The sequence below is a fragment of the Pseudoliparis swirei genome, chromosome 6 (genome assembly GCF_029220125.1).
Source record: "Pseudoliparis swirei isolate HS2019 ecotype Mariana Trench chromosome 6, NWPU_hadal_v1, whole genome shotgun sequence".
NCBI lineage: Eukaryota > Metazoa > Chordata > Actinopteri > Perciformes > Liparidae > Pseudoliparis > Pseudoliparis swirei.
The window spans coordinates 27,730,753-27,755,467 of NC_079393.1; the positions used below are offsets into that span (position 1 = coordinate 27,730,753).

Sequence of the window (24,715 nt, forward strand, 5' to 3'; positions counted from 1 at the left end):
TTCAGAGAGAAAACCAGAAACACCAGAAACACACCTGAGGGCGAGAGGACACCGACGGGGAGGAGGGAGGAGGGAGGAGGGAGAGGGGGAGGGAGCAGGGAGAGGGGGAGGAGGGACACATTATGAATAAGTATGAGTGTACAAGACGATGTCGCTCTGTCTTTTCTAAACCAGATCTCCTCCCCGTGGTTCTCCTGTCATTCAACTGAATTATTACAAGTTTCTGTTTCATGAACTCTTGTTTTCAGAGTCCTTCCTTTGTGACGTCTGGACGAACATCTAGATATGATGACTCAACCCACAACACAAACCTAAAACACCATCAGATAAAAGCACATTTTAATAAATAAAGGATACGTTAATTATGTGTTGGGTAATGTGACTGTTATAGTTTTCAAAAAGGAGGAATAAAAGAAAAACAAAAGAGAATAAAAACACAACAACACAGACTTCCGAATTTAAATACAATAGTTTGAGCAATAAAATAAATAAACAAAATAGCTCCCGTGAGACTGGGTCATAACTTAATGAACAACTTTATTAATCCTTTATTAAACTCATTTGCCACCAACAATTCACACAGACAACAATAGACACAGAGCACAACAGAGGAGAAACAAACACAACCAGAAGATGCCCCATATAACATGACCATCAAATAGGAGATACATCTAAATCTAAATAAAACCTAAAGGTGTTATAACAAAAGAAAACTGCTGCTAATCAGTAACTTATGAAATCATTGGCAGGAATCTGCATTTCACCACTGATACGTATTAAATTAATGATTAAAAAAATATCTGAATAATAAATGTTCTTAAAAAGTTCAGTGTCTGTTAACGTCAACGAGGATGTAGTTTTATTCTGAAAGACTCTGGCCGGAAGTGTCGCCGCGGAGTTACCGCTCTCAAAACACGGAAGTATTTTTTAGAGCGTTTGTAGTTCGAGCTGCGTCGCGCGCAACATGTCGGCCACCGCGGACATGTTGAGAGCGGCGGTGACCGAGAGTCTCACCGCGGCCGCCGGCCACATCTTCGGGGTGATGGAAGGAGCCCTCGCGGTGTACGAGGCGGAGCTGGCCCGGTGCCGGCGGGACAACGAGAGGCAACGCAGGCTGCTGGACGCGGTGCTGAAACCAGAAGTTCGGCTACACAGAGCAGGTGAGTGAGCGCGCGTCTCTCCTGTTTGGACGTTAAACAAGCGACTTGTCGCGCGACACGCGGAAGCACCTCGCGACCTTTCCTCGTGGTTAAGGTAAACGACTTTGGGGTCCAGAGTCCAAAGGACGGGATGACCCACCTGACTTGATGACGTCACCACCTCACCTGTTCTTGCTCAGGAGTTTTTACTCCAGTTATTCACTGGAAAGTATTTTTACAGTCAAACAAAAATTTGACAACCCTGTTTTTTAAATAATTCTTTAAATAATATTTCATTTTGAATTGTGTGTGGCTAAAAACAATATATATATATAGATTGTATAAATATATAGTTTAAATATATATATAATATTATATATATGTTATATTATAGTTTGTATAAAAATATAGTTTACATATATAAATATAGAATATTATATATAATAAATATTTATGTTATATATTTATTTGTGTGTGTACATATATTTATATTGTGTGTGTGTGGCATATATATATAGATATATAAAATATACCACACACACACAAAATATATGTACACACGCAAATCAATATATATAACATATATATTTACTATATCGACAAGTCGAAGGTCAAAAGATACCGCTAACTGTGAATAAATAATAAACTCTTTGTGCTCGTTAGAAACTATACCTCATGTGTAATCGTTCCGGAGACATCCGAGCTGAGAGGCTCGTCGGAGCTTCTCCTTCGACAGGTTCCACCGGTCTGACTTTAACAAAAGTTGTCAAACAAGAAATGGCTGACATTCAACTCTCTGTGCACACCTGGATACCAAACGTGCGGCGCATATTAATAACACATTCCAGCAAAACTGTTTTAAAAGTATAAATACATATATATAGATATGTATATTGTTTTGTTTTGTTATCTCAGTGTTGTCTGCAGGTGTTCAGCAGGACACGAAGCCCCCGAACATCAAAGAGGAGCCGGAGGGAGAGCCGCTTCCAGGACGTGCACCGGTGAAGACTGAAGATGACGAAGCTCAGTCGTCACAGCTTCATCAGACGCAGGAAGAGCACGTGGGGGCGGAGCCTCCAGCCGGCAGCTCAGCTCAACAGGTGGAGGGTGGTGGAGAGGACCGGGGGGGATCGGATCCAGATGGTCTCTTACAACCGGCTAACGCCGAGGAGACGCCGGGCTCCTCCTCCGACCGAGCGGACACGGTGAGATCGAAGCGGACTCGGAAAGGCGTGTCCGTCAGTCAACCGGCTCGAGACGACGGGACTTCGGTCTCCAGTAAGTCTGAGTCCGATGATAGTGACAGTGACTGGGAGGAGACCAGGAAACCTCAGTCAGATTTAAGAAAGCTGACAAAATATGGCGTTGCCAGGGGTGTTAAAGAACGTAACGCCACCGGCAAGAAGTCCTGTCGCTGCTCCAAGTGTGGTAAACCATTTAAAGCCAACGGGGGGAAAAGCTCTCCGGGAATCGAGCCCTGGGTTTGCTCAGTTTGTGTTCGGGGGTCCACACACAGTGCCTCGGAGTGTTTAATCACAAAGAAGACGACGCGTTCAGGGGAAACCGCCTTCGCGTGTTCAGTTTGCAAAAGGCAGTTCGCCTGCAAAGGAGACGCCGTGAAACACCGCCGGATTCACACCGGGGAGAAACCCTTCGGCTGCTCGGCGTGCGGCAAGAGATTCACGCAGAGCACAAGCCTGAGCTCCCACATGCGGACCCACACGGGAGAGAAACCGCACGGCTGCACACTCTGTCCCAGGCGGTTCATCCGCAGTGGAGTTCTGGACCGACACATGAGGGTCCACACGGGGGAGAGGCCGTACGTCTGCGCCGAGTGCAACGCCAGCTTCAGTCTGAGTCACACCCTGATGAAACACCTGAGGATCCACACCGGGGAGAAACCCTTCAGCTGCGCCGTTTGCGACAAGAAATTCACCCAGAAGGGACATCTGACGCAACACGCGACGCTCCACACGGGGGAGAAGTCCTTCGGTTGCCGCGTCTGTGGGAGGAAGTTCACCAGGCGGTCAAACATGAACAACCACAAGTGTGTAAAGAGTAAAGTAAAATTAAACCGGAACCGGCAGGAGAAACTTTGAATGTCTCACTCTCCGCCCTAATTATGGGGAAGTGGCATGAATGTATTTGCAATATTTATGCGATTGGGCTGCTTCGACTTCTTCTTTTTAAAGATCAAAATGTAAATAAATCAAACACTTCCTTTATTGATTACAATATTTGTTGGCAATATTCAGCATAATTCAGATATTGGGAATTTGTATTCTTTTCAAAAAATTGCATTTACAGAATATATATACAGAATATATATATATATGACGATACGTTAAATTAACTAAATATCGTATGTCATAAAAGATTGTTATTTTTACACTTAATATAGTATGCCATGAAACATTTATAATACATTGTCTCTTAAATAATGTATATTGTCATGTAATAGAAAGTCTTAAAAATTCATTTTTTAGTATGCAATCAAACATTATTATATAATATGCCATACAAATAATCTAGTATATTGTAAAGATTCTGCATAAAAAATTCCTCTGCAACTCTAAATAAAAGCAAATCACTCTGTATCATAGTTTGTTGAACTGTTTAAAATCTGTTGTGTAAAAAGACTGGACCTTCCTGAAACAGCCGGGTTCAGAACCTTTCACACCAGGATGATATCGCATATAATTATATAAATATATTTATTCATATAAATAATTATAATATATATATGTATATAATAATTTATATATAAATGTACCTAAATATATATTTATATATATTTATAACATTCATAAATAAAAATATGTATAAATATAATTATGTATATAAGTATATGTATAAACATATTTATAAATGTATATATATAAATGTATATATTTATAAATATATATTTACGTAGAAATGTGTATATAAATATATGTTCATATTTATATCTAAATATATATTTTTCTTATTTTTCCGGCACACACTAAGAGACAGGAACCCATAATAAAACATAATTTAATCAGCCATCTAATTAGTAATGGACCCAATTCAAACATATGTCTTTACCACAGACATATTTATGTTGTTTGGTTTGTACAGTGCTACCTGTAACATTAAATAAACAAGACTAATTAATGGCCTAATTAAAATGTAATAACATCATCGTACAAATGTATTAGTGTAAAACATTTAGCTGTTTGAGACACATTTCTGTTTCAAATCCCAAATGCTGCGAACACAAACATGAAAGAAAGAAGGTATATATATTCTTAGTTATGACAGACATGTGAGGAGTCAGAGAAAGGGACAGCCAGGGAATACAGCGTGAGACAACAGGAGTGAGTTTGCTTTTACTTAAACACTTAAATGTAACACACCTTTTGGTGGTGTGGCTCATTCACTGCAACATGTAACCTGCTCCTCATGTGTTACCGCTGACATGGTTCTGTGCTCCAAACATTTTAAAATGTTCATATCGGGATCAGGGAAATCTCATTTTGTGGCGCGGCATGCGTCAGAACCCCCGATACGTTCAGTTTTTGTACTTCGATATTTCTAAATAAAAAGTATTCTAACTAGCAGCCCCCACTGATCAAGGACAGGTTCAGACTAGTGAGTTAGTAATGATTCCTTCTGGTCACATGACATCTATTCTTCTGTCCATCCTGGAGAGGGATCCTCCTCTGTTGCTCTTCTGAAGGATTCTTCCTTTTTTTCCCCTGTGAAAGGTTTTTTTCTTTTTCTTGGGAGTTCTTTCATTGAATTAAATTGAAAAGTTAGGAGTCAGTCAATGGCAGTATAAAACAGGCAATACAAGTCAATGTAATATACAATTTAATGCATATTATGCATTACATATGCAAACAATAACCAAATATGATGAGGAATTAATTGATTAAATGAACAATGAAATATAATATATATAGTTCTCCATTGTCACGAAATAAAGTGTGTATTTTAAGCCACATTTTCACAAAATATATCATCATTTAAATGCTCCTGAAATCAGAATGTCTGCAGTAGATGTACGAGAGAGCCGACAAGCCCAGCTGAGACGGTGAGTGAATGAAGGAATAATCATTTTGATGATATCATAACTGACTGGTATTTATGAATCAACACACGCTGTGAGCAGAGTTCGGATGCGGCTGCATCCCGGTTCCCCCTCCTGAATGATGTGCTCCACTGCTCTCGCCAGAGCACCTGTGGCTCTTCACCTGAGACGGATAATTGAATCTCCTCCCACAAACGCCACAACCGAGTGGTTTCTCTGCCGCGTGGACGCTCATGTGGGTCTTCAGATTCCCCGTTTCGCTGTATCTTTTCCCACAGAGCGAACAGCCAAACGGTTTCTCTCCCGTGTGAATTCTCATGTGAACCACCAGCGCCCCCCTGTGGGTGAACGTCTTCGCGCAGACTGGACAGCCGAAGGGTTTCTCCCCCGTGTGAATCCTCTCGTGTCGCCGCAGATTTTCATTCTGGCTAAATATTTTGCCGCACACTGAGCAGCTGAATGGTTTCTCTCCCGTGTGGACTCGGACGTGCCTAGTCAGATCTGTCTTTTCGCTGAACCCTTTCCCGCAGATGGGACAACCGAAGGGTTTCTCCCCTGTGTGCACTCTCATGTGTCTCTTTAAATCTGCCTTTTCAGTGAAGTGCTTCCCGCAGAAGACACAACTGAACGGTCTCTCCCCGCTGTGAAATCTTACGTGTCTCTTCAAATCGGATTTTTGACTGAAACCTTTTGCACAAATAGAGCACCTGAATGGTTTCCCTCCTGGATCAGACCCGTCAGAGCTCACAGAGACCTCATTGTGGGTCAGCGGAACCAACGCTGACGGAGGTGGACTCATCTCTTGTGAATAATCAGCAATGTTTCCATAGTCCTGACTAGAAAAAAGTGTCTTTTCGTTACTTTCTTGCTGTGAATCAGAAGCTGGACCAAAGATCCTGGCTGGTTCTGGTCGTCCACCCTCCTCAAAGGCTTCCCTGGTCATCTGTCTTCCATGAAGGTGTGAGGACGAAGCGTCCTCCAGTCCTAGATGCTGCTCTCCTTCACGAATGCTCCAGAGTTCATCCCGTCCCTCTTCAATGTGTCGGGGCTCTGGATCCTCCTGGTCCAGACTGCCGCTCCACTCGTGCTGGTCAGACGATCCCTCTTCTTTCACAAGTAACAGCTGTGGATCATCTAACATGAAGGACGAGAAAAGAGTTCAGCGTTTTAGTTTGAGTCATTATCATAAACCAAAACTTAAAGACGACTGGAACATCTCCGGAAGGTTTCAAACCAACAACAATCACACGGATACGAGTTTGCCCCGAATGGAAACGCATGGCCCAGATGTTTTGATGACGCAACATTTGCATGTCAAACACTTTAAAAGTTATGTTAAGCTAAGTTAGCTTGGTTTAAACGTTGATGATGTAACACAAGTCTGGATTTAATGTGGGATAAAAGAGATGCTGTCTATATATATATATATATATATATAAATCCTTTATTATAATGAATTCCTAGTCAAACGGATGGAACCTGAAACACGTGTCATTTTGTACATTTTGATGGTTGTCATGGTTACACTTCCATTGTAAGGATACAGGGCAGAGGAGACCACCGTTTAACGGATTATTTAAACGTTTCCCATCAAGTCAGTTCACACTGCTGAGAGTGAAGATTACAAACGAGAAACTTTGAGTTCACTTGATGTATAAATACAACGATTATAGCAGAAGCAAAAGAGCTCCTGGTCAAGGGTTCGAATCCCACTTGGAGCAACGCCTGTGGTTCATTCTTAAAGATAGAGCTATTTATGAATCAAGGAAAATGATTCCCACTTTGCATTTGACTGATTACCAATGTTGTTGTCGAGATGGACGGACTTCTGTCAATCATCGATTTAAATATATTAAATAAAGAAACATCCCCGACTGAAGTGTTGGGAGACCCACCACCACGAGCTAGTGACGGCATTCGTGCATTCAGCAATGAGTTTCATCACCTCCGTGTCGGTGTACTGTCCACCAGAGGAGTCGCCCCCTGGTGGTCATTCGAGAGAATGCACGTTTAAAACACTTTCTCGGTGGTTTCGCTTCAGAACCGTCTTTAAAACCCGCAGCCGTAATCCGAGAGAAAATAAATTTCCCTTGAAACGTTTGCAAGAGCGATGTTTAGTTTGTTTGGGAACCTCAATCCATCGCCATCGGGTCACAACGGTGCGATTCAACTGAAATACGACACGCGACCATTTACAACGACATCACGCATCGACCAACTCGCAGACTTTTTGACAAACCTGACGAGTTCTCTTGCTCGTCGATCTTCACGGACCCTCCCAGCAGCTTGTGTAGTCCTTCGATCTCGCTCTCGTACTCCACTAACGTCGTCTCAAACATCCCGAATATGTCTTCGACGGCTGCGGCGAGTCGCTGCCTCACCGACGCCCTCAGCCTCCTCGCCACTCCTCCGCAGTCCTCGTCATCCGCCTCTCTTTTTATTGGTCGACCCGCCTGCGTTCGGTGAAGCCGCGAGGACCGAGCGTTCCCTTCCTCCTCATCGTCGCTCTTCGCAGTGAACGGGAAGTTGTTGACGTCATCTTCCTCCAGTCCATGAAGACGCTCTTCTTCGTGAGCGCACCTGAGCTCCTCCTGTTCCTCTTTGATGTGTGGGGGGTGTGGGGGGTCCGGGTCCTCCTGGTCCAGGGTGGTCCTCTGCAGAACCGGTTCACCAACAATCAGCTGATGGACTTCTGGAGAGAGAATAAAAAGGCCCGAGAGGGAAAGAAATTAGATAATTTATGTCAACAAACAGTAGCAATAGTTCGCATCACTCATGAACCTCACAAAGATGTTTACATAGATGTATAAACTTTGCAGTATGAATCATAACAGCTGGTCCTTTTGTGTAAGTCAACCCGTTTGTATTTTGGCTTTGGAAAAGTGTTTGTCAATCAGATATTCTGTTTTGAGAAAAGATGCTCTTATTTTGAAGGTGGCTTGTGGAGTTAAACAGGAAGTTGCATTGGGAGAAGATTTAATGTTACGGTTACGGCAAATAAGTCTGATTTAAAGACACAAAACAAAGATGGTAAAGGTTGTAGTGCTCCCCCGAAGAGGCACACGGTTCCTTTAAATTGTAATGAATACAGTAACTGTGTATGTTCTAAGAACATTAGCGGAACTGTTGGATGTTTGTGTGTATGCTAACGCTATATTGATGCTAACGAAGAGCAAGCTAACACATAAGGATCTCTTTGTGCCTTTGTACACAGAGACTCGCCAAGTGACTCACAATAAGTTCATCAACCACAAGAACAAACGAGAACAACAAGAATCCATAAAGTACGACATCTCGTTGTGCTCGTCGTGAAAGAAGCTGCATTATTCTCATGAGCCGGTGGAACGGACAGAGGACTCTGGTCTCCATGAACGGTACAACCGTATATTCTGATGTTTATTCCTAGCAGATAAGTGGTGGAGCTAAGTTAGTCGGGGGGGGGGGGGGGTCTCAAACGGCAGGCGAGAGCGAGGCCTCTGGGATCGACTGGCGAGGAAACAAAGAGTGGTGCGGAGCAAGAGAAAAGCCCGTGGACATCAGCGGTGTCATCATTGAGCCGGGGGGGAAGACCGCTGAGCACCTCTGAGGAACAAGCTGCGGCGCGTCACGTGTTTCTGACGTGACATATTGTATGTTATGTATATTTAAATGTCAAAATAAAAGACCAAATGAAAAACATAATTAATGGAGATGAAGATTTTTCCACTAGTAAATATTGTGAAAATGTTTCTACCGAGATAGCAATCTCTGGAATAAATATGGGCAACAATAATACCTCCTAACATCTCAATAACAACAATAATACCTCCATATATCTCAATAACAACAATAATACCTCCTAACATCTCAATAACAACAATAATACCTCCATATATCTCAATAACAACAATAATACCTCCATATATCTCAATAACAACAATAGTACCTCCATATATCTCAATAACAACAATAATACCTCCTTATATCTCAATAACAACAATACCTCCTAACATCTCAATAACAACAATAATACCTCCTTATATCTCAATAACAACAATAGTACCTCCATATATCTCAATAACAACAATAATACCTCCTAACATCTCAATAACAACAATAATACCTCCTTATATCTCAATAAAAACAATAATACCTCCTAACATCTCAATAACAACAATAATACCTCCTTATATCTCAATAACAACAACAATACCTCCTAACATCTCAATAACAACAACAATACCTCCTAATATCTCAATAACAACAACAATACCTCCTAACATCTCAATAACAACAACAATACCTCCTAACATCTCAATAACAACAACAATACCTGCTCGTATCTCTGGATACATGTGAGCAACAATGAGCCCTGCTGTCCCCACCTGGCCCCGGTGGACCGACGGCGGCCTGTGGTCGGTGGTGTCCGTGGTTCTCCTCTGGAGAACAGGGATGGCGGCTCTGCGCTGAGCTCCTCTTCATCAGCTCCAGGACCTCCTCCGCAGCGGCGTTCTGTCTCTCAGTCACCAAACCCCGCAGCGTCCGGACCGCAGACATTTTATCACGAGAGAACATCAACATCGCTCAACACGTCTCTTCTCCTCTCAGGAGCTGCTCGGTGCACACAGGTGCATTGTGGGTAGCTCACGCGATGCTAGCACGGGGAGCCTCTCACCCCTTATCAGTGGCTATCCTACAGTTAGCAGGCTAAGCTAACGGTGCCGCGGTGCGTCACGTGACACCGTTCCGTTTAGACGGGTTCCAGAGACCCGCGTGAGACGTTCAGGGACCTCACGAAGAAGGGCTCGGAGAGTTGGTTCTAACAGCGCACCGGAAACATGTCGTCATCCGGAAAATTTGTTTTCATCCTTCAAAATAAAAGTCTTCCAAAACATATGTCCACAAACTGATTATAGAGTAATTGAGAGAAAATGCTTTCAGCATAAGTGGTTTCCTGTTATACTGCATATATATAATTTATATATATATATATACATATTATTTTTTTAGATATATAAACCTGATATATATACATATTATTCATATACATGTATATATATAGTATTTATAAATATATGTATACATACAAAATGTATATATACATATCATTGTTTTAGATATATAAATTAACATATATATTATTTATATATATATATATTATACATATACATATATACAAAACATATACACATATATATGCATATGCATATATATATATGCATATATATATACATATATATATATATACATATATATTTTAACCATTCTCACCGTTTTAATTGTAATTACTTTTTACATCCTTCTTGAAACCGAATGGTGGTTTCCCTCTATTGAATTGTGACTTGTGCATATAATAATAAGCAATAATTTAAATATGGTTAATCCCAAAAAAGAGCAAGATTAAATATTTGTTGTTTGGTTTACGCAATATTCCAAATATTGTTTGATTTACACAATATTCAAACGCATATCCTTTCTCTGCTGTGCTGTGTTTTGTACACTCCAGTCGCCTTTATTGTTGCAGCCCTTGTGTCTTGTGTTCAGCCCCATCTCATGGGAAGGAGTGTAAATAGCACGACATTTTCACGTGTCATTAGAACCCATTTGGGGGATTTTTCCGGATTGTAAAATCCTCAGAGGCAAATTTGTAAAATAGGTACTTTAGCAAAGCAACATAAGTATTGAGAACAGCGTCAGAAATACACGAGGGCAAAGGGCAAAACTGCCCCTCAGAAATCTGTTGCCCCTGATATCACTAAGATGGGCAACAAATGCCCCCATAACTTCCTCTAATAATTATGATAATTTAATAGACTTTTGTATTTGTTCTTTGTTGTGTGTGTCCTATCTGTATTGCCTGTACACTACACACACAACAATCAATAAATATAATTTTAAATTATAAAAAATAAAAAATAATAAGTTATAATTGTAAATAGTTTTTAAAATGAAAGAATAACAGTAAATAACCACAAAGAAATAAGAATAACATTGAATATGATTTATGTTTCCTGTTTGTTTTGTGTTTAAAAACCCTAACTATTTTGAATCTGTAAACTACTGCCTATTAGTCTTATTGTGGCCATTTCTATGACAATTGCTCATATCCTGTAAGCCTAAATAAGTATATATGTTTTTTTGGAACAACGGTTAAATGTTATTTCACAAAGTGCCCCCAATTTATTTTTAAATGCCCCTGGATTTCAGTCACTGGGGGCAAAAGTTGCTCCCTAAAAAAGATGTAAATTTCTTACCCTGATTGAGAAATGTCGTTACATTTGTCGCAACGTACTTAAATAAAACTTTGAGTGTGCATCGTACATTGTTGTCATTATGACTACATGGTGTATGAAGTGTTTTATTGTTCTTTACTCACTTCATATTCACGTATACGCATGTTATTCGAGAACATCCTTCTCAAGAGTTCATCCAGCGGTACAGGTGTCTATTTGTGGTAACATAAATGATTGAAGCACAGAATCATACTGTCTTGAGTAAAAGATGCTGTAGAAATACAATATTTATTCAGAGTATACACGGACACCCGCCTCCACATTGTATTAAGCAGGAGAGACCGCATCATTGCTTCGCTCACAGTGCACGCGTCATAGCGAATTAAAATTAAAAATACTGGGAAACATTTCTGGAGAGTAAAACAAGTCTATTTACCAAAATACAGCTGTAGGCAAATTGTATGACTTTAAGAATATAGAACTAATACAGAACAACTCTTATTAGAAAACTGACAAATCACACTTTCCAATCATCTCTGAAAAGGAAAAAGTGCACATGCGTTCACGTCGCTGTGCTACACTGTGGAGCCAAATATGTAGCAAAGTCACATCCTAGTGTGTATGTACATAGAGAAATGAGTCAGCATTTTTTTTTTGGGTGCAGATGATATATCAAAGTACAAAAATGAGCCAGTCCAGTCTCGTTCCCACAGCGTCAAATATTGGCACTCAACTCACTCTGACCACGCCTCTTTCATATGTTGATGCAACACATCGTTTTATTTATTTTTTTCCACACCACTTTTACCTTTTTTATGTTTCCAATAGCTGCCGCTTGCTAAATTAATAAACACATGCCAAATCTCTCTTCTCTGAAACTACAAAGTTTAGTAACAGAAAACCGTGTGTGACAGCTCTCATTTACATCCTCGGACCTTTCACTCATTTTTAAAAGTCCATATACAGTGAGTACACATTCACAGGTTCTTATACGCATATTATATAGATCGTATATGCGCATTTAGAGGTTCTGAGCGAGTGCTACTCGCCGACCTATTGTCAAATACGTTTGCTACGCGCCCACAGCTACGCGCCCACAGCTACGCGTTCAAAGCTACGCATGCAAAGCTACGTGAAAAGCTATGCGCGTACAAAGTCACACTTGCAAAGTCACGCTTGCAAAGCTACGAGCACAAAGCTACGTGAAAAGCTCCGCACGCAAAGCTACGTGAAAAGCTACGCGCTCAAAACTACGCGTTCAAAGCTACGCATGAAAAGCTACGCACGCAAACCTACGCACGCAAAGCTAAAAGCTACGCATTCAAAGCTACGCGTGCAAAGCTACGCACGCAAAGCTACAAGGTACGCATTCGAAGCTACATGAAAAGCTACGCGCGCAAAGCTACACATGCAAAGCTACGCATGCAAAGCTTTGCACGCAAAGCTACGTGTGCAAAGCTACGTGTGCAAAGCTACGCGTGTTAAAAGCTACACGCTCTAAGCTACGCATGCAAAGCAAGCTACACACTAAAAGCTACACACGCAAAGCTAAAAGCTACGCGCTAAAAGCTAAAAGCTACGTCTTCCTGTGTTCATCCACAAGCGTGCGTACTGGTTGCGACGCGGGTTCAGAACTCTTCGTGCACATTGCGACATATTTGGCCCCAAAACATTCGCCTTCACCTCGCACCTCATCGGCCGGCTGCTCCCCCAGTGGTTGGAATGCTCTGAACATGAAACAGTTCGGGTTGAAGGAAGAGGCGTTAGAGGCTGTTGGTGCTGTTGGCGTGCGTACCCTAACGCGGCTGAGTGACCGCGTGGCCGCCGCCGCCGCCGCCGCCGCTGCTGTTGTTGTTGTTGTTGCTCTTGCTCCTGCTGCAGTTCACCTTACCCTCCGTCCAGCCCCTGCTCTCGAGGTTCCGGGCCTTGCCCTGCTCCTCTTTCAGGAAGAGGTCCACCAGGAGGATCTTCTCCTTGTGGATCTGGAGGCTGATGTCTTTGGGGATGTCTGGAATCAGCCAGTCCACGATGTCGCTCATGAGCATCACGACGTTCTGGAGGGAAACCAATGCGGGACAATTGTGTCGCGGTTATTGTCCTCTAATTTCATGATGAAAACACGAGGCCTGTAAAAGTCACGGGAAAGTTGAGTCACGTGATTTTAGAATCAGATTCTTCCAGACACAGAGACAGGAAGTAGTGACACATACATTTAGAGAAAAATAAGATTAATTTGTCATTTCAATGCCTTATTCGTGTTTCCTTCTTCACACTTCCCTTCATTCTTTCATTTTATATTACAGAAATAATATTAATATGACTACACTTCTATGAAAGCTCAATATGAATACAGTGCTCTTGCACTTGCATCCCTGCTATTCAGGTAATTATGAGGGAGACTGTGTATCTATTCATCAACCTATTCTTACACTTAGATATCTTTTCTTTGTTGTCAGTGTGACTTCCCTCTGCTGTGATGCTGCCATCGGCCTCTGGAGCTCATGTTAATATGTCCATTCTTAAACGTTTTCATTTGCTTGAGACTAGAGGACTTTATCATCTGACACTATTTTTGCTTATCTATTTCCTACTTCTCATGCGTTATTCATCTTACCTGGAAAACGATGACAAAAGCCAGCCGGACCGCCAGCACGGTCCAGAACTCCTTTGAGATCTCGTATGGGGTGTCTGACCACGGGGGTTCTCTGTAGTCCTTATACCTGGAGAGACAAGAATATGGGTTCTGAAGAAAGGTTCAGGCTAATAAGTGTGATCCAGTGACCCAGAGTTCCACACAACCTCAGAAAGCTCCTGGATTAAATGAAGGTGTAACCTCCCAGAGGGGTTCTTAGCTCGAGACTCTCTCTGATCAATGATTCAATGAGTCCGACTTGAGCTGGGCCTATTAAATGATGCATGACCCGATAATGATCCTCTGTAATATGTACAGGTAATATGAAAGTGATACTTTTTTTTTTGCTTCCTTATTCATAATTATTTTCCTGCTTTAACATTTTTATTTTTGTGTTCCCTTATGGCCCTTCGTGGCCAGATGCATGGTTAATTTTTACTTTCTTTTAATTTATCTTTATCTTTTATTATTATTATTATTATGCATTCTTACTTTTGAAGGTTGTATTTCTGTAAAAATACCGAAATAAAATATCAAGTATAAACAAAAAGATGGTGATACATATCTGCATGATGACCACTTTAGATTATGGGGTTGCAGAAAGGTTATGATTCACACATCATTTATCACTGATCACCGTAGTCCTCAAATTATTTACATTTTAAGAGACTTTTGTTCATGAAATGTTCAACTGAGCCGCAAAAACTCCAGATTTATTGGTAGTCGTCAATATATTTATTTATTTATCATGAAAAAAACCTGAATTTCTTTGAAAATGATGTCACTTTGTCATTGCATAAAGTTTGCGACATGCTTCTCTCAAACACATGAGCTGATAGAGCATATGCCTCATATAATAATATCATAATAATGTATTTTACTATCATCTGTCTGCAAAACAAAGACGTGTTAGGATTTTGGACATGGCCAAATAATAGAATAGAAAACCACGAAACTGAAAGTGAATCTTTCTTCTTTTTAAGCTAGTTTTTTAAGATTGGTGCAATATGATTATAATGTAAACCATGATTTAACCAGATATAAATACGAATCCTTGTAGGTGCAGCAATGTGGGCGGGGTCACATTTACAAGCTATGTCAAGTTATCGTTTTTTCTTTTCTTCAAATTATTTGTACTTATTCCACGTCTTATCAGCTAAACGTGTGTTCATCACCTGCACATCTCCACGGGGTAGCCGAGGTACTGCGGGTCCATGGGCTCTTTGCCTTGCTGGAAGTGGCTGACGTTGAAGTAGGACAGCGTGTTGTTGACGAAGCCGTGCATGGAGCCGTCCGGGCTGTACATGTACTGGTACACCATCCGGGGGATGAAGTCCGAGGTGAAGGAGATGACAAACGCCTGGTGGGGGGTGGGGAGGTGGTGGGTGGGTGGGGGGTGGAGATAAGGGGAGGAAATGGGAGTTAGTGTGTGTGGAATGGACCGACTTCTGTGTCAGGTTGAAGTTAAACATTCCACTCGTGCAGGAGATAAACAGCATCTGCTGGCTGGGAGTTGAACCCTCGACTCTCATCACCTGAGACACATGACCAGGAGTAATGTCTCCACCTCGTCTCCACTTTAATGACTGTAATTACTGTAATCTGACATTCATGTTTCATCTGTAACGCTGTGTAACACTATTCACTCTGTCATACTCATTGAGTGTGTTGTAACTCTGTGATGATTCCATCTGGTCACATGACATCTATTGATCATCTGGTCACATGACATCTATTGTTCATCTGGTCACATGACCTCTATTGTTCATCTGGTCACATGACATCTATTGATCATCTGGTCACATGACATCTATTGTTCATCTGGTCACATGACATCTATTGTTCACCTGGTCACATGACATCTATTGTTCACCTGGTCACATGACATCTATTGTTCATCTGGTCACATGACATCTATTGTTCATCTGGTCACATGACATCTATTGATCATCTGGTCACATGACCTCTATTGTTCATCTGGTCACATGACATCTATTGATCATCTGGTCACATGACATCTATTGTTCATCTGGTCACATGACATCTATTGTTCACCTGGTCACATGACATCTATTGTTCACCTGGTCACATGACATCTATTGTTCATCTGGTCACATGACATCTATTGTTCATCTGGTCACATGACATATATTGTTCATCTGGTCACATGACATCTATTGTTCATCTGGTCACATGACATATATTGTTCATCTGGTCACGTGACATCTATTGTTCATCTGGTCATGTGACATCTATTGTTCATCTGGTCACGTGACATCTATTGTTCATCTGGTCATGTGACATCTATTGTTCATCTGGTCATGTGACATCTATTGTTCATCTGGTCACATGACATCTATTGATCATCTGGTCACATGACATCTATTGTTCATCTGGTCACATGACATCTATTGATCATCTGGTCACATGACCTCTATTGTTCATCTGGTCACATGACATCTATTGATCATCTGGTCACATGACATCTATTGTTCATCTGGTCACATGACATCTATTGTTCACCTGGTCACATGACCTCTATTGTTCATCTGGTCACATGACATCTATTGTTCATCTGGTCACATGACATCTATTGTTCACCTGGTCACATGACATCTATTGTTCATCTGGTCACATGACATCTATTGTTCATCTGGTCACATGACATCTATTGTTCATCTGGTCACATGACATCTATTGTTCATCTGGTCACATGACGCCTATTGTTCATCTGGTCACATGACATCTATTGTTCATCTGGTCACATGACATCTATTGTTCATCTGGTCACATGACATCTATTGTTCATCTGGTCACATGACATCTATTGTTCTGTCCATCCTGGAGAGGGATCCTCCTCTGTTGCTCTTCACTTTTTCCCCCCGAAAAGTTTTTTTTCTGTGTTTTTTGGGAGTTTCTCCTGATCCGATGTGAGGTCAAAGGTCAGGGATGTCTATGTGTACAGATTGTAAAGCCCTCTGATGCAAATGTTGGTAATTTGTGATATTGGGCTATACAAAATAAACTGAATTGAATTGATGAAGCGTGTTTGAAAATCATTTGGTTGGATGGACCCAAATCAATTAAGAATACCTGCTTCGTACACAACATGCAATGTGGTGAATAAAATGAATACGTCATGTTTTACTTACATTTATGATGACAGCCACATTTGCAACCCCTCTTAGTAAGTTGTACCAGATACCTGTAGACACAACAACATGCATCAACAGCTGGACTCTTTCTACAGTGAAGGAAACTGTTTGTTGTGATGAATTTACAGGAACATAGGGTTATGGGGTTAGGGGGTTAGGGTTAGGGGGTTAGGGGGTTGGGGTTAGGGGGTTATGTGGTTAGGGTTAGGGGGTTAGGGGGTAAGGTTATGGGGTTATGGGGTTATGGGGTTAGGGTTATGGGGTTAGGGTCATGCTGTGTTCACACCAAAAGCGTTGAATTCTTCGTGTGAGTAGACCCAAAGTCAATGCACGAACGCGAATGGTTGCGAATGATGGAAATCACGCAAATTGAGTGGAGGGAAAGTTGAAATATTTCAGCTTAGGTGAAAAATTCGCCCGACGTCGACTTGCGAAAGCCAATCAGAGTGGAGTGATGTCATGTATAAATATATATGATATTGATGTTATGAACCCAAACACGAGTACGTTAGATGTTCAGACGTGTGTGTGATGTCCTCAACGAGTATGAAGCAGAACTTGTAGTTAGTTCTTCATGGTGGATGAAGGAGATGATAACTGTTTACACGGAGATAAGCCTAAGCCCCGCCCCCTCAAAGCCCCGCCCCCTCGAAGGCACGAATGACAGGAAAAAACCACAACTTGCCAAGCGAGTAAACTCATGTGTGTAAATGTGTAAGGAATGTGTAACCCACCGATGTCTTTGGCTCTCGCGGCCACTGGTCTTCGCAGCTCGGTCACGAATTTCTTGGCGTCCAGTCGTATCTCAATGATGTTGTTGAGCAGAGCGAAGAGCGGCGCCAGAGGGAAGGACGCCACGAACAGAGTGACGAAGCCGAACTGGATGACTACACATGGAGGAAGACAGAATATCAAAAACATTGTTATGAAGCATTATGATTTGTTTATGGGTGATAATAACTATATTGATACAGTGTTATAAGCATCTTCTAAGTATGTTCGTATTGCGTTATGGACATACCATCTTTTTTGGTATTTTGATCACATATGTTGAATGTACTTCTGAGTAACTGTGTCGCACGTGCTCAGTACGCACCGGAGTTCCATCATGGCCGAATAAAGCAACTACTAACTACTGTGTCTGCTCGTAATACACCATATTTTTCATAATTTTTGGGGAGCTTTGTGCACATCTCAGCTATAAACGAGATCCCCGCTTGTTTTTTTTCTGGTGCTTGATAATAATGTTTGAGATATCCCCGATGCTGACGGTTTACACGTGCCTGTTATGACCCAGAGTGTCAAGGGGATTATTAGTGTAGTTCACCTCCCTGCCTGAGAATAAGAAGAATATACACTTTTATTAAGGACGGCAGGGGGTGCCGTGTGTTATGTGTTGTGCTTTTCTTTTCTTTTCAGGTAATTGAACGGCTCTTTAGGAGGAACCTGTGTTGCCGGCCCTTCCTCCCCAGCTTCCAACCTTCGTGGATGGTGGGGTTAGTTAGCGCGTCGGTAGGGGGGAGGAGCCATTTTGTTTAACCCTGTTTTCTGCGAGGGAGGTAGGTAACACACCTGTACTTTCTTTGTTCCTTTTGTAGTCTAGGCAAGTTAGGTGACTTGCACGGATTGTTTTGTTTGTTATTTTGGGCCAGACCTCCCCCTGAAGAATGGTTGTGTAAAGAATATATATTATAGCTTAGCACAGCCTAGTATTGTTTGCATAAATATTATGTGTAAGATGGAAAACACTGAATGGAAGTTAAAATCTCCAGCGGAGCACTCTGGTGCCTGACTGATCTAAAGAAAGATAACAGTGACACTTGGTGAGGTTTTGTGAGCCCCCCTCCTCCGCATCCACACATTCCGGAGGTGATCACATACAAAGAGCTCTCTATACTCTCAGAGCATAGGAAGGGTCCAGATGTGGCCATTATTCTCCTTTTAGACACTCGAGGCCACTCACTGACCCCTCTCTGACACACACACACACACACACACACACACACACACACGTGAAGGGCTCCTTTTGACAAATGACCTCCAGCGCATCCCACCTCGGAAGAGATGAGATTATTTTAGGAAACTCCCCAGCTCAGACAAAGGAAGCTACATGTGAATTCTATCTCCCCTTCTCACACTTCTTTTCACAACATATGCACTCATTGGCAGACGAGAAGAACCAATGAAGGAGCGACAACGGCGGAAGCAGAGGACCAAGGGCCAATGAGAAAACCCCACCCCTTTTCTCCTGACCAATCAAAACTGGTCCGATCGGCTATTTAAAATGGCCGAACACTCCGAACCGGGGTCTTCTCTCCAGCGCTGGGGCCACTGGTCCCAGCTGAGGAGGGGGGTCCATGCATGATGTCTACTTGTATCCTGATTTCTGAATAAAACGCTAATAAATGTAACGTAGAAGTCTACCGCTATTTTCTTCCAGTGAGCGTCGTCCAGGTGGTGTGTCGCTGCATAACTCCAACAGTTGACACTTGTGTTCACGAATAAAAACCTTTTGTTGACTAAAAACTGCCGGATTGGGCCTAATCTGGGAGGTGGGGAGACCCGTATGTTGTCACGCTCAGGCTCCCCTAGGCCGGACGTAACAGTGCCCACTTCCACACAGCGTTACATTTATGAAACGGAACCAAGCGTGGGATGATTCTGTTTAAGTCCTGGATCTACCCCCAGTTTTGGCCTCTGGTGTCAGGACCGTTGAAGCTAAGATGACCAGTGAAAACCCAGATTCGCCGATCAGTGACGACCTCTGACCTTCGATACGTGTGGATATATTTGTAACCTGCTTCCTGCGGTCTACCACAGATCTGATGAGTCATCATTCAGCCCAGTTCAACATCAGCCCAGGTGTTTGTCCATAGGACCCACAGGGTGGTACTGACTCATTTCCATGTATTCGGGCGTCAACCCGGCAAACGGCTCCAGGAAGTGGTCCGTCTCGTATCGCTGCAGCTTCTTCTGTCGCTCCTCTTCTTGAAAGGCGCCTCGCTTTGACCGGATGTAGCGAATCAGCTTCTTCAGTTTTCTGAGGAACGCACAAACACACATGAAGTGTGTAGTACAGGCTTCACACACACGGTGACCAATGGGTGTCCAGGACTTTAAACCAACATTTCCATGACCAAACATTTTGTGAAATCTGGGTGTAAACATGAAAAAGTGAGAAAATGTCGTATTTAAACGAACAATGACAATGCCAAAGCATACAGTTTATAACCTTAAATGAATGAGAGACAATAGTTTAATTAAAAGTATAAACATTTATGTCTTTTCAGTATGAAAAATGTGAGAGTATGAGAGCGTATAACGGCTTATATTCTGAGCGTCATTCTTTTAAAAGCATATTCATTATTTAAAACTCAGTGTAAATGAAATTCTGATTATAATGAAGTTCCATGACTTTTCTAGGCCTGGAAATGACCATTTTTAAAATTCCATGACCTTTCCAGGTTTTCCATGACCGTACGATGGTGTTGGTTCCTTAGTCGGTCACGCCAAGGCGATTCCCAGAGTGAAACGCCTCACTCTGTCATCAAAGAACCAGTGTTATGTTAAGTCACCCAACGATTTTTTCCGTTCATCATTTTGATAAGTGGTTCGAGGGTTGTTTTTAGTGTCGAGCTCGGGTTCAGAACACTTTTTACATGTTCTGTAGTCATGGTAACCTAGTGTAAACAATGCTGCTGGTTTGTGTGTTACCAGTTTGATTGGTACTTACGGTACGCCGATCTCAAAAAGGTTGTTCTGAATGAGCTGCTTTCCCAACATGGTGATGCTCAGCTGGATGCACAGCTCCATGAGACAGCCTCCATGAGCACACTGAAGGCAACAGAGCACAGCGTCACTCAAACATTAAGGCACGCCCAGACACGGTGCTCTTTGTTTGTTTGTTCGATTATTATTTTTTTATGCAAAGTAGCGTGAATATGTGTGTGAATAGACTTGACTCACAAGCATTATAGTGTCTTGTTTTGGAGTAATTTGATTTGTGTTTTTCTGTCTGTGTGCTTGCTCTGTTAAATGCTGCTCTCCTGGCCCATGCTGCCCCACCGTTACCATGGAAACACCCATGAGCGTGAACCACACAGGCCAAAGTTAACATTGAGCGGTGGGGCACTTTCAAATCCCTTGACTCAAAAACTGCGCAACTGATTACCAGAGAACTCATATTCCCTGAGAGCACTTCAGTGACAGGAAGCTCGATAAACAATCTAAACAGCTTAAAACAGTTTAGCTCAGACAGACTGACGGACGCTGCTCGGGGTCAGTAGGGAACCTGCTGGTCGGTTCTCTGCCTGCACCAACCGTGCCATTTATTGGCCACGCCCCCGAATGCTGCGTTCACACCAAAAGCGAGTAGACCCCGTGCAAAGTCAACGCATGAATGGTGAGAATTGAGTTGTGAGTTTACTCGCCCGACAAGTTTGTGGTTTATTCGCATCATTTGCTTCAGTCGCGCCTTAGAGGGGGCGGGGCTTAGAGGGGGCGGGGCTTATCTCCATGGCTTTACTCCGTGAAAACAGTTATCATGTCCTTCATCCATCATGAAGAACTAACCACTAGTTCTGCTTTATACTTGTTGAGGACATCCCACAAACGTCTGAAAATCTAACGCCCTCGTGTTTGAGTTCATAACATTAATATCATATATATATCAGTGGCGGGCCGTCAGGGCCAGCAAGGCCTTCTCTGCTGGCCTAAACATCATCAGAATATATATTTTTTTCTAAATATATTTGCCCACAAATATGTATTCAATTATTTCCCAGATTAAGAGTTATTCTCTTAATTTCATAGCGTTCCTCTTAGTTGCGCTGCTGCCAGCGCCAGGTTGAGATTTGGAGGGCTGGTCTTTATGTTAGATCTTTTATCCAATCATATTCAGCCATCGTGTGTTGCCAGGGGGCTAACATCTGCCCTTAGGCCTTCAGAATCAACATTGCGGGCGCTGGTAGCTTCAAGTGAATGGGAATGACGATGTTGTGTCAACCAATCAGCTTTAGAGTTGGCTCCTCTAGGCCTTCGAGAAGGCCCCGGAAACGGCACAGGAGCCAGCTAGCAGGCGTAGTGCTGCACGTCTTTTGATTGGATTACCAATATTGAGAGGCGGGTCCTATGGGCAGGTATATGCAGAACCTCAGAACTAGGAAACTGAATTTGATAAACGAAATAATTCGCGTACTACTAAGCTGTTTCTTCAACCCACAATGGCGGAAGGAGGAGAATATATCGATTTGGTCGAGGATATAATTATAACGCCATTCTCAACGAACTTTAAGACCGACGCCGACGCTACAAAGCCCGTCACAGGCGGGACAGGGGCTCGTTCGCCACTTTCAAAGTTCCAACTACGAGCGCTACCAATGGCTCAGACTCCGAGAAGCTCTGCATACCGGACTGCTGGGGATGCCTGTTGCATGTGATCGATTTGGTGTTGGGAGCCACACTGGCTTTGCAAACTTGAGTTGTCTAACCGAGGCAGCAACGAGACACCAGAGTACGACTCGGATCTACAGATCAACGAACAAGCGGCAACGGAGCTGCACAATGAACAGGTGAAGAACAAGAGGGACATATTGAAAAGACTCATTAATTGTGTCATGTGTTTGGGTAAACAGGAACTTTCATCTTCATCATATTTATATCGATGTATGTGTGTGTATAAATACACACACATACATCGATATAAATATACATATACGTGTACGATACGATTATCTAAATTCTCAGTGTAACTGAGGGTTTTACGTTACTTAATAACACAAGAAACACGACAACTTTATCTTTTTCCGTCTGCTCCTTAACAATAAAAGCCCCGCACCGGAACACTGGTGAACTAATATCTTACATTAGGTTGTTCAGCTGTAGTAAGACGGCATTGAAGGCCTAGATAGAAAATGCACGGCCCGCCACTGATATATATATATATATACATGACATCACCCGTAGGCTCACACAGCTCAGTCACTTTCACCTCTACATCTGAATAATTGTCTCTTCCAGCACTACTAGAGCAGCAGTTAAACGGCGGAGCAGCTCAATGCTGATTGGCTTTCGCAACCAAAGTTGAAATATTTCAAAATAAAGATATATTTAAACTTTAGCTAAGAGGCACATTTTTCGCTTTGCTCTATCCACGTCATTCGCGAAAATCTTCATCATTCGCAACCCCTCGCGTCTGTGCCTTGACTTTTCTCATGGCGCGAAAGATTTGCTACGCTTGTGGTGTGAACGCAGCTTCAGTGTGTAAAGGCAGAAACGTCAGAAAATGCTGCTCCCACTACTCCACTTCGATGGAGAGCTTTTGTCAAAGGGAGAACGTACCTCTTCCATTCGGTAGGATTCAAACACGTACAGGTAGCTGCCCGGTCGGCCGACCAGTCTGCAGGAGGGATAAATGAGCGGGATGAAAAGTGTTCTCTGTCTTTTCATTTTGCAACATATGAGAATGACAACATCTCGCTTTGGAACACAAAGAGCTGACCAACCGTCCCCTGAAGAAGGCGATGTAGATGATGGGGGTGAACGCGTTGACGAACTTGAGAATGAAGGTCTTGAAGATGAGTCGTTCCTCAAAACTCTTGTCTGTTTTGGGAACCTCTAAAAACAGAGACAACATTGAAGGTTGATACGTCGCAGAAATGCCAGAAGAGCCTGTTGTGAGAACGCATAGAAGACCTCGCGAAAGCAGAATTCACAAAGTCATAACATCAAATCATTACAATCATCTCGGATCAAGCCAGCAAAAGGTGATTGCGCAATATTACATAAAATGGTACCAGAGTGACCCACTAACTTCCCTTTGTTAAAATAGTCCCTACTACAACATATCCTCACGATATCTCGAGAAACAAAAGAATAATTGTGCCTTTTAATCGGAAACCTGCTACAGTCTCTTCAAAATAAGCCTCTGTCTTTACAGGAAATAACGTAGTTACGTCAAGGAAACGGTTGTAGTGCTTCTCAAACATCGGCCTCCTGAATGAGAGCCTTCATACTTCCTGATTCATGATGACGTGATAGATTTTGTGGGATATTCATTTTCATCGATATCCACGACAAACAGCGTTGACTATTGTCGTAGACGTTGTAGCGTAGGATCCCCTTTACCCGTTATTTTAGTTTAGCTACTTCAGCAATAAAGGGTTCAGCTGGCTAGCTTGTTCCTCCACGACAAGAAGTACGTAGGACACAAAGCGAAACACACAAAAACACAACCAGGAATACAGTTCATACAGTTTCATTACATTTTTATGATTCTTCGGGTTCAAAAGATACCAGGCCCAGTCAAAACCAGCTTTTGAATGTATTCCAGAAACCGTCCTTTACCTGAAAACAAGACTCAAAAGGAGTCTGGAGATAACAGACATTGTCTCTGCACACGTTGAGTTGATAAAATATAGTTTCCAAAAACCAATGACATAAGTGTGTGGGGGGGGGCAGGAGGGTGGAAATGTCCTGTTAAGTCCAGTTCAGAAAATGGTGCATGTGTGTGTGTGTGTGTGTGT

At 42.3% G+C, this 24,715-nt stretch overlaps 3 protein-coding genes across 4 annotated transcripts in view; 1 reads left to right on the plus strand and 2 right to left on the minus strand.

The window, feature by feature from the left end:
• Positions 1-654: 654 nt before the first annotated feature.
• LOC130194774 (zinc finger and SCAN domain-containing protein 22-like) lies at positions 655-3,496 on the plus strand. Its single transcript, XM_056415938.1, has 2 exons — positions 655-1,160; positions 2,055-3,496. Exons 1-2 carry the CDS (start codon positions 965-967, stop codon positions 3,236-3,238), a joined length of 1,380 nt encoding a protein of 459 aa, XP_056271913.1. The 5' UTR covers positions 655-964; the 3' UTR covers positions 3,239-3,496.
• Positions 3,497-4,385: 889 nt separating this feature from the next.
• On the minus strand, positions 4,386-9,859 carry LOC130194761 (zinc finger protein GLI4-like). The gene is made up of 3 exons (XM_056415924.1): positions 9,558-9,859; positions 7,433-7,885; positions 4,386-6,327 (listed from the first exon to the last, which is right to left on the minus strand). Exons 1-3 carry the CDS (start codon positions 9,751-9,753, stop codon positions 5,255-5,257), a joined length of 1,722 nt encoding a protein of 573 aa, XP_056271899.1. The 5' UTR covers positions 9,754-9,859; the 3' UTR covers positions 4,386-5,254.
• Positions 9,860-11,674: 1,815 nt separating this feature from the next.
• Positions 11,675-24,715, minus strand: part of LOC130194747 (anoctamin-1-like) — a 32,233-nt gene continuing 19,192 nt past the window's right edge. For both annotated transcript variants that reach the window (XM_056415882.1, XM_056415883.1), the window contains 9 exons: positions 23,696-23,807; positions 23,532-23,589; positions 20,926-21,026; positions 20,090-20,232; positions 17,927-18,079; positions 17,190-17,242; positions 15,213-15,397; positions 14,020-14,125; positions 11,675-13,459 (listed from right to left, as the gene is read on the minus strand). In XM_056415882.1, coding sequence (XP_056271857.1) covers positions 13,202-13,459; positions 14,020-14,125; positions 15,213-15,397; positions 17,190-17,242; positions 17,927-18,079; positions 20,090-20,232; positions 20,926-21,026; positions 23,532-23,589; positions 23,696-23,807 — 1,169 coding nt within the window. In that variant the 3' untranslated portion in view covers positions 11,675-13,201. The remainder of the gene's footprint in view (positions 13,460-14,019; positions 14,126-15,212; positions 15,398-17,189; positions 17,243-17,926; positions 18,080-20,089; positions 20,233-20,925; positions 21,027-23,531; positions 23,590-23,695; positions 23,808-24,715) is intronic.

What these genes read in the sequence shown, in the direction of transcription:
- LOC130194774 (XM_056415938.1), top strand. Translation starts at nt 965, where the DNA reads ATGTCGGCCACCGCGGACATGTTGAGAGCGGCGGTGACCGAGAGTCTC. An exon ending in AGTTCGGCTACACAGAGCAG is followed by an intron (nt 1,161 to 2,054) that starts GTGAGTGAGCGC and finishes TTGTTATCTCAG; the next exon opens with TGTTGTCTGCAGGTGTTCAG.
- LOC130194761 (XM_056415924.1), bottom strand. Translation starts at nt 9,753, where the DNA reads ATGTTGATGTTCTCTCGTGATAAAATGTCTGCGGTCCGGACGCTGCGG. An exon ending in CGTCGGTCCACCGGGGCCAG is followed by an intron (nt 7,886 to 9,557) that starts GTGGGGACAGCA and finishes TTCTCTCTCCAG; the next exon opens with AAGTCCATCAGCTGATTGTT. An exon ending in CGAGCAAGAGAACTCGTCAG is followed by an intron (nt 6,328 to 7,432) that starts GTTTGTCAAAAA and finishes CCTTCATGTTAG; the next exon opens with ATGATCCACAGCTGTTACTT.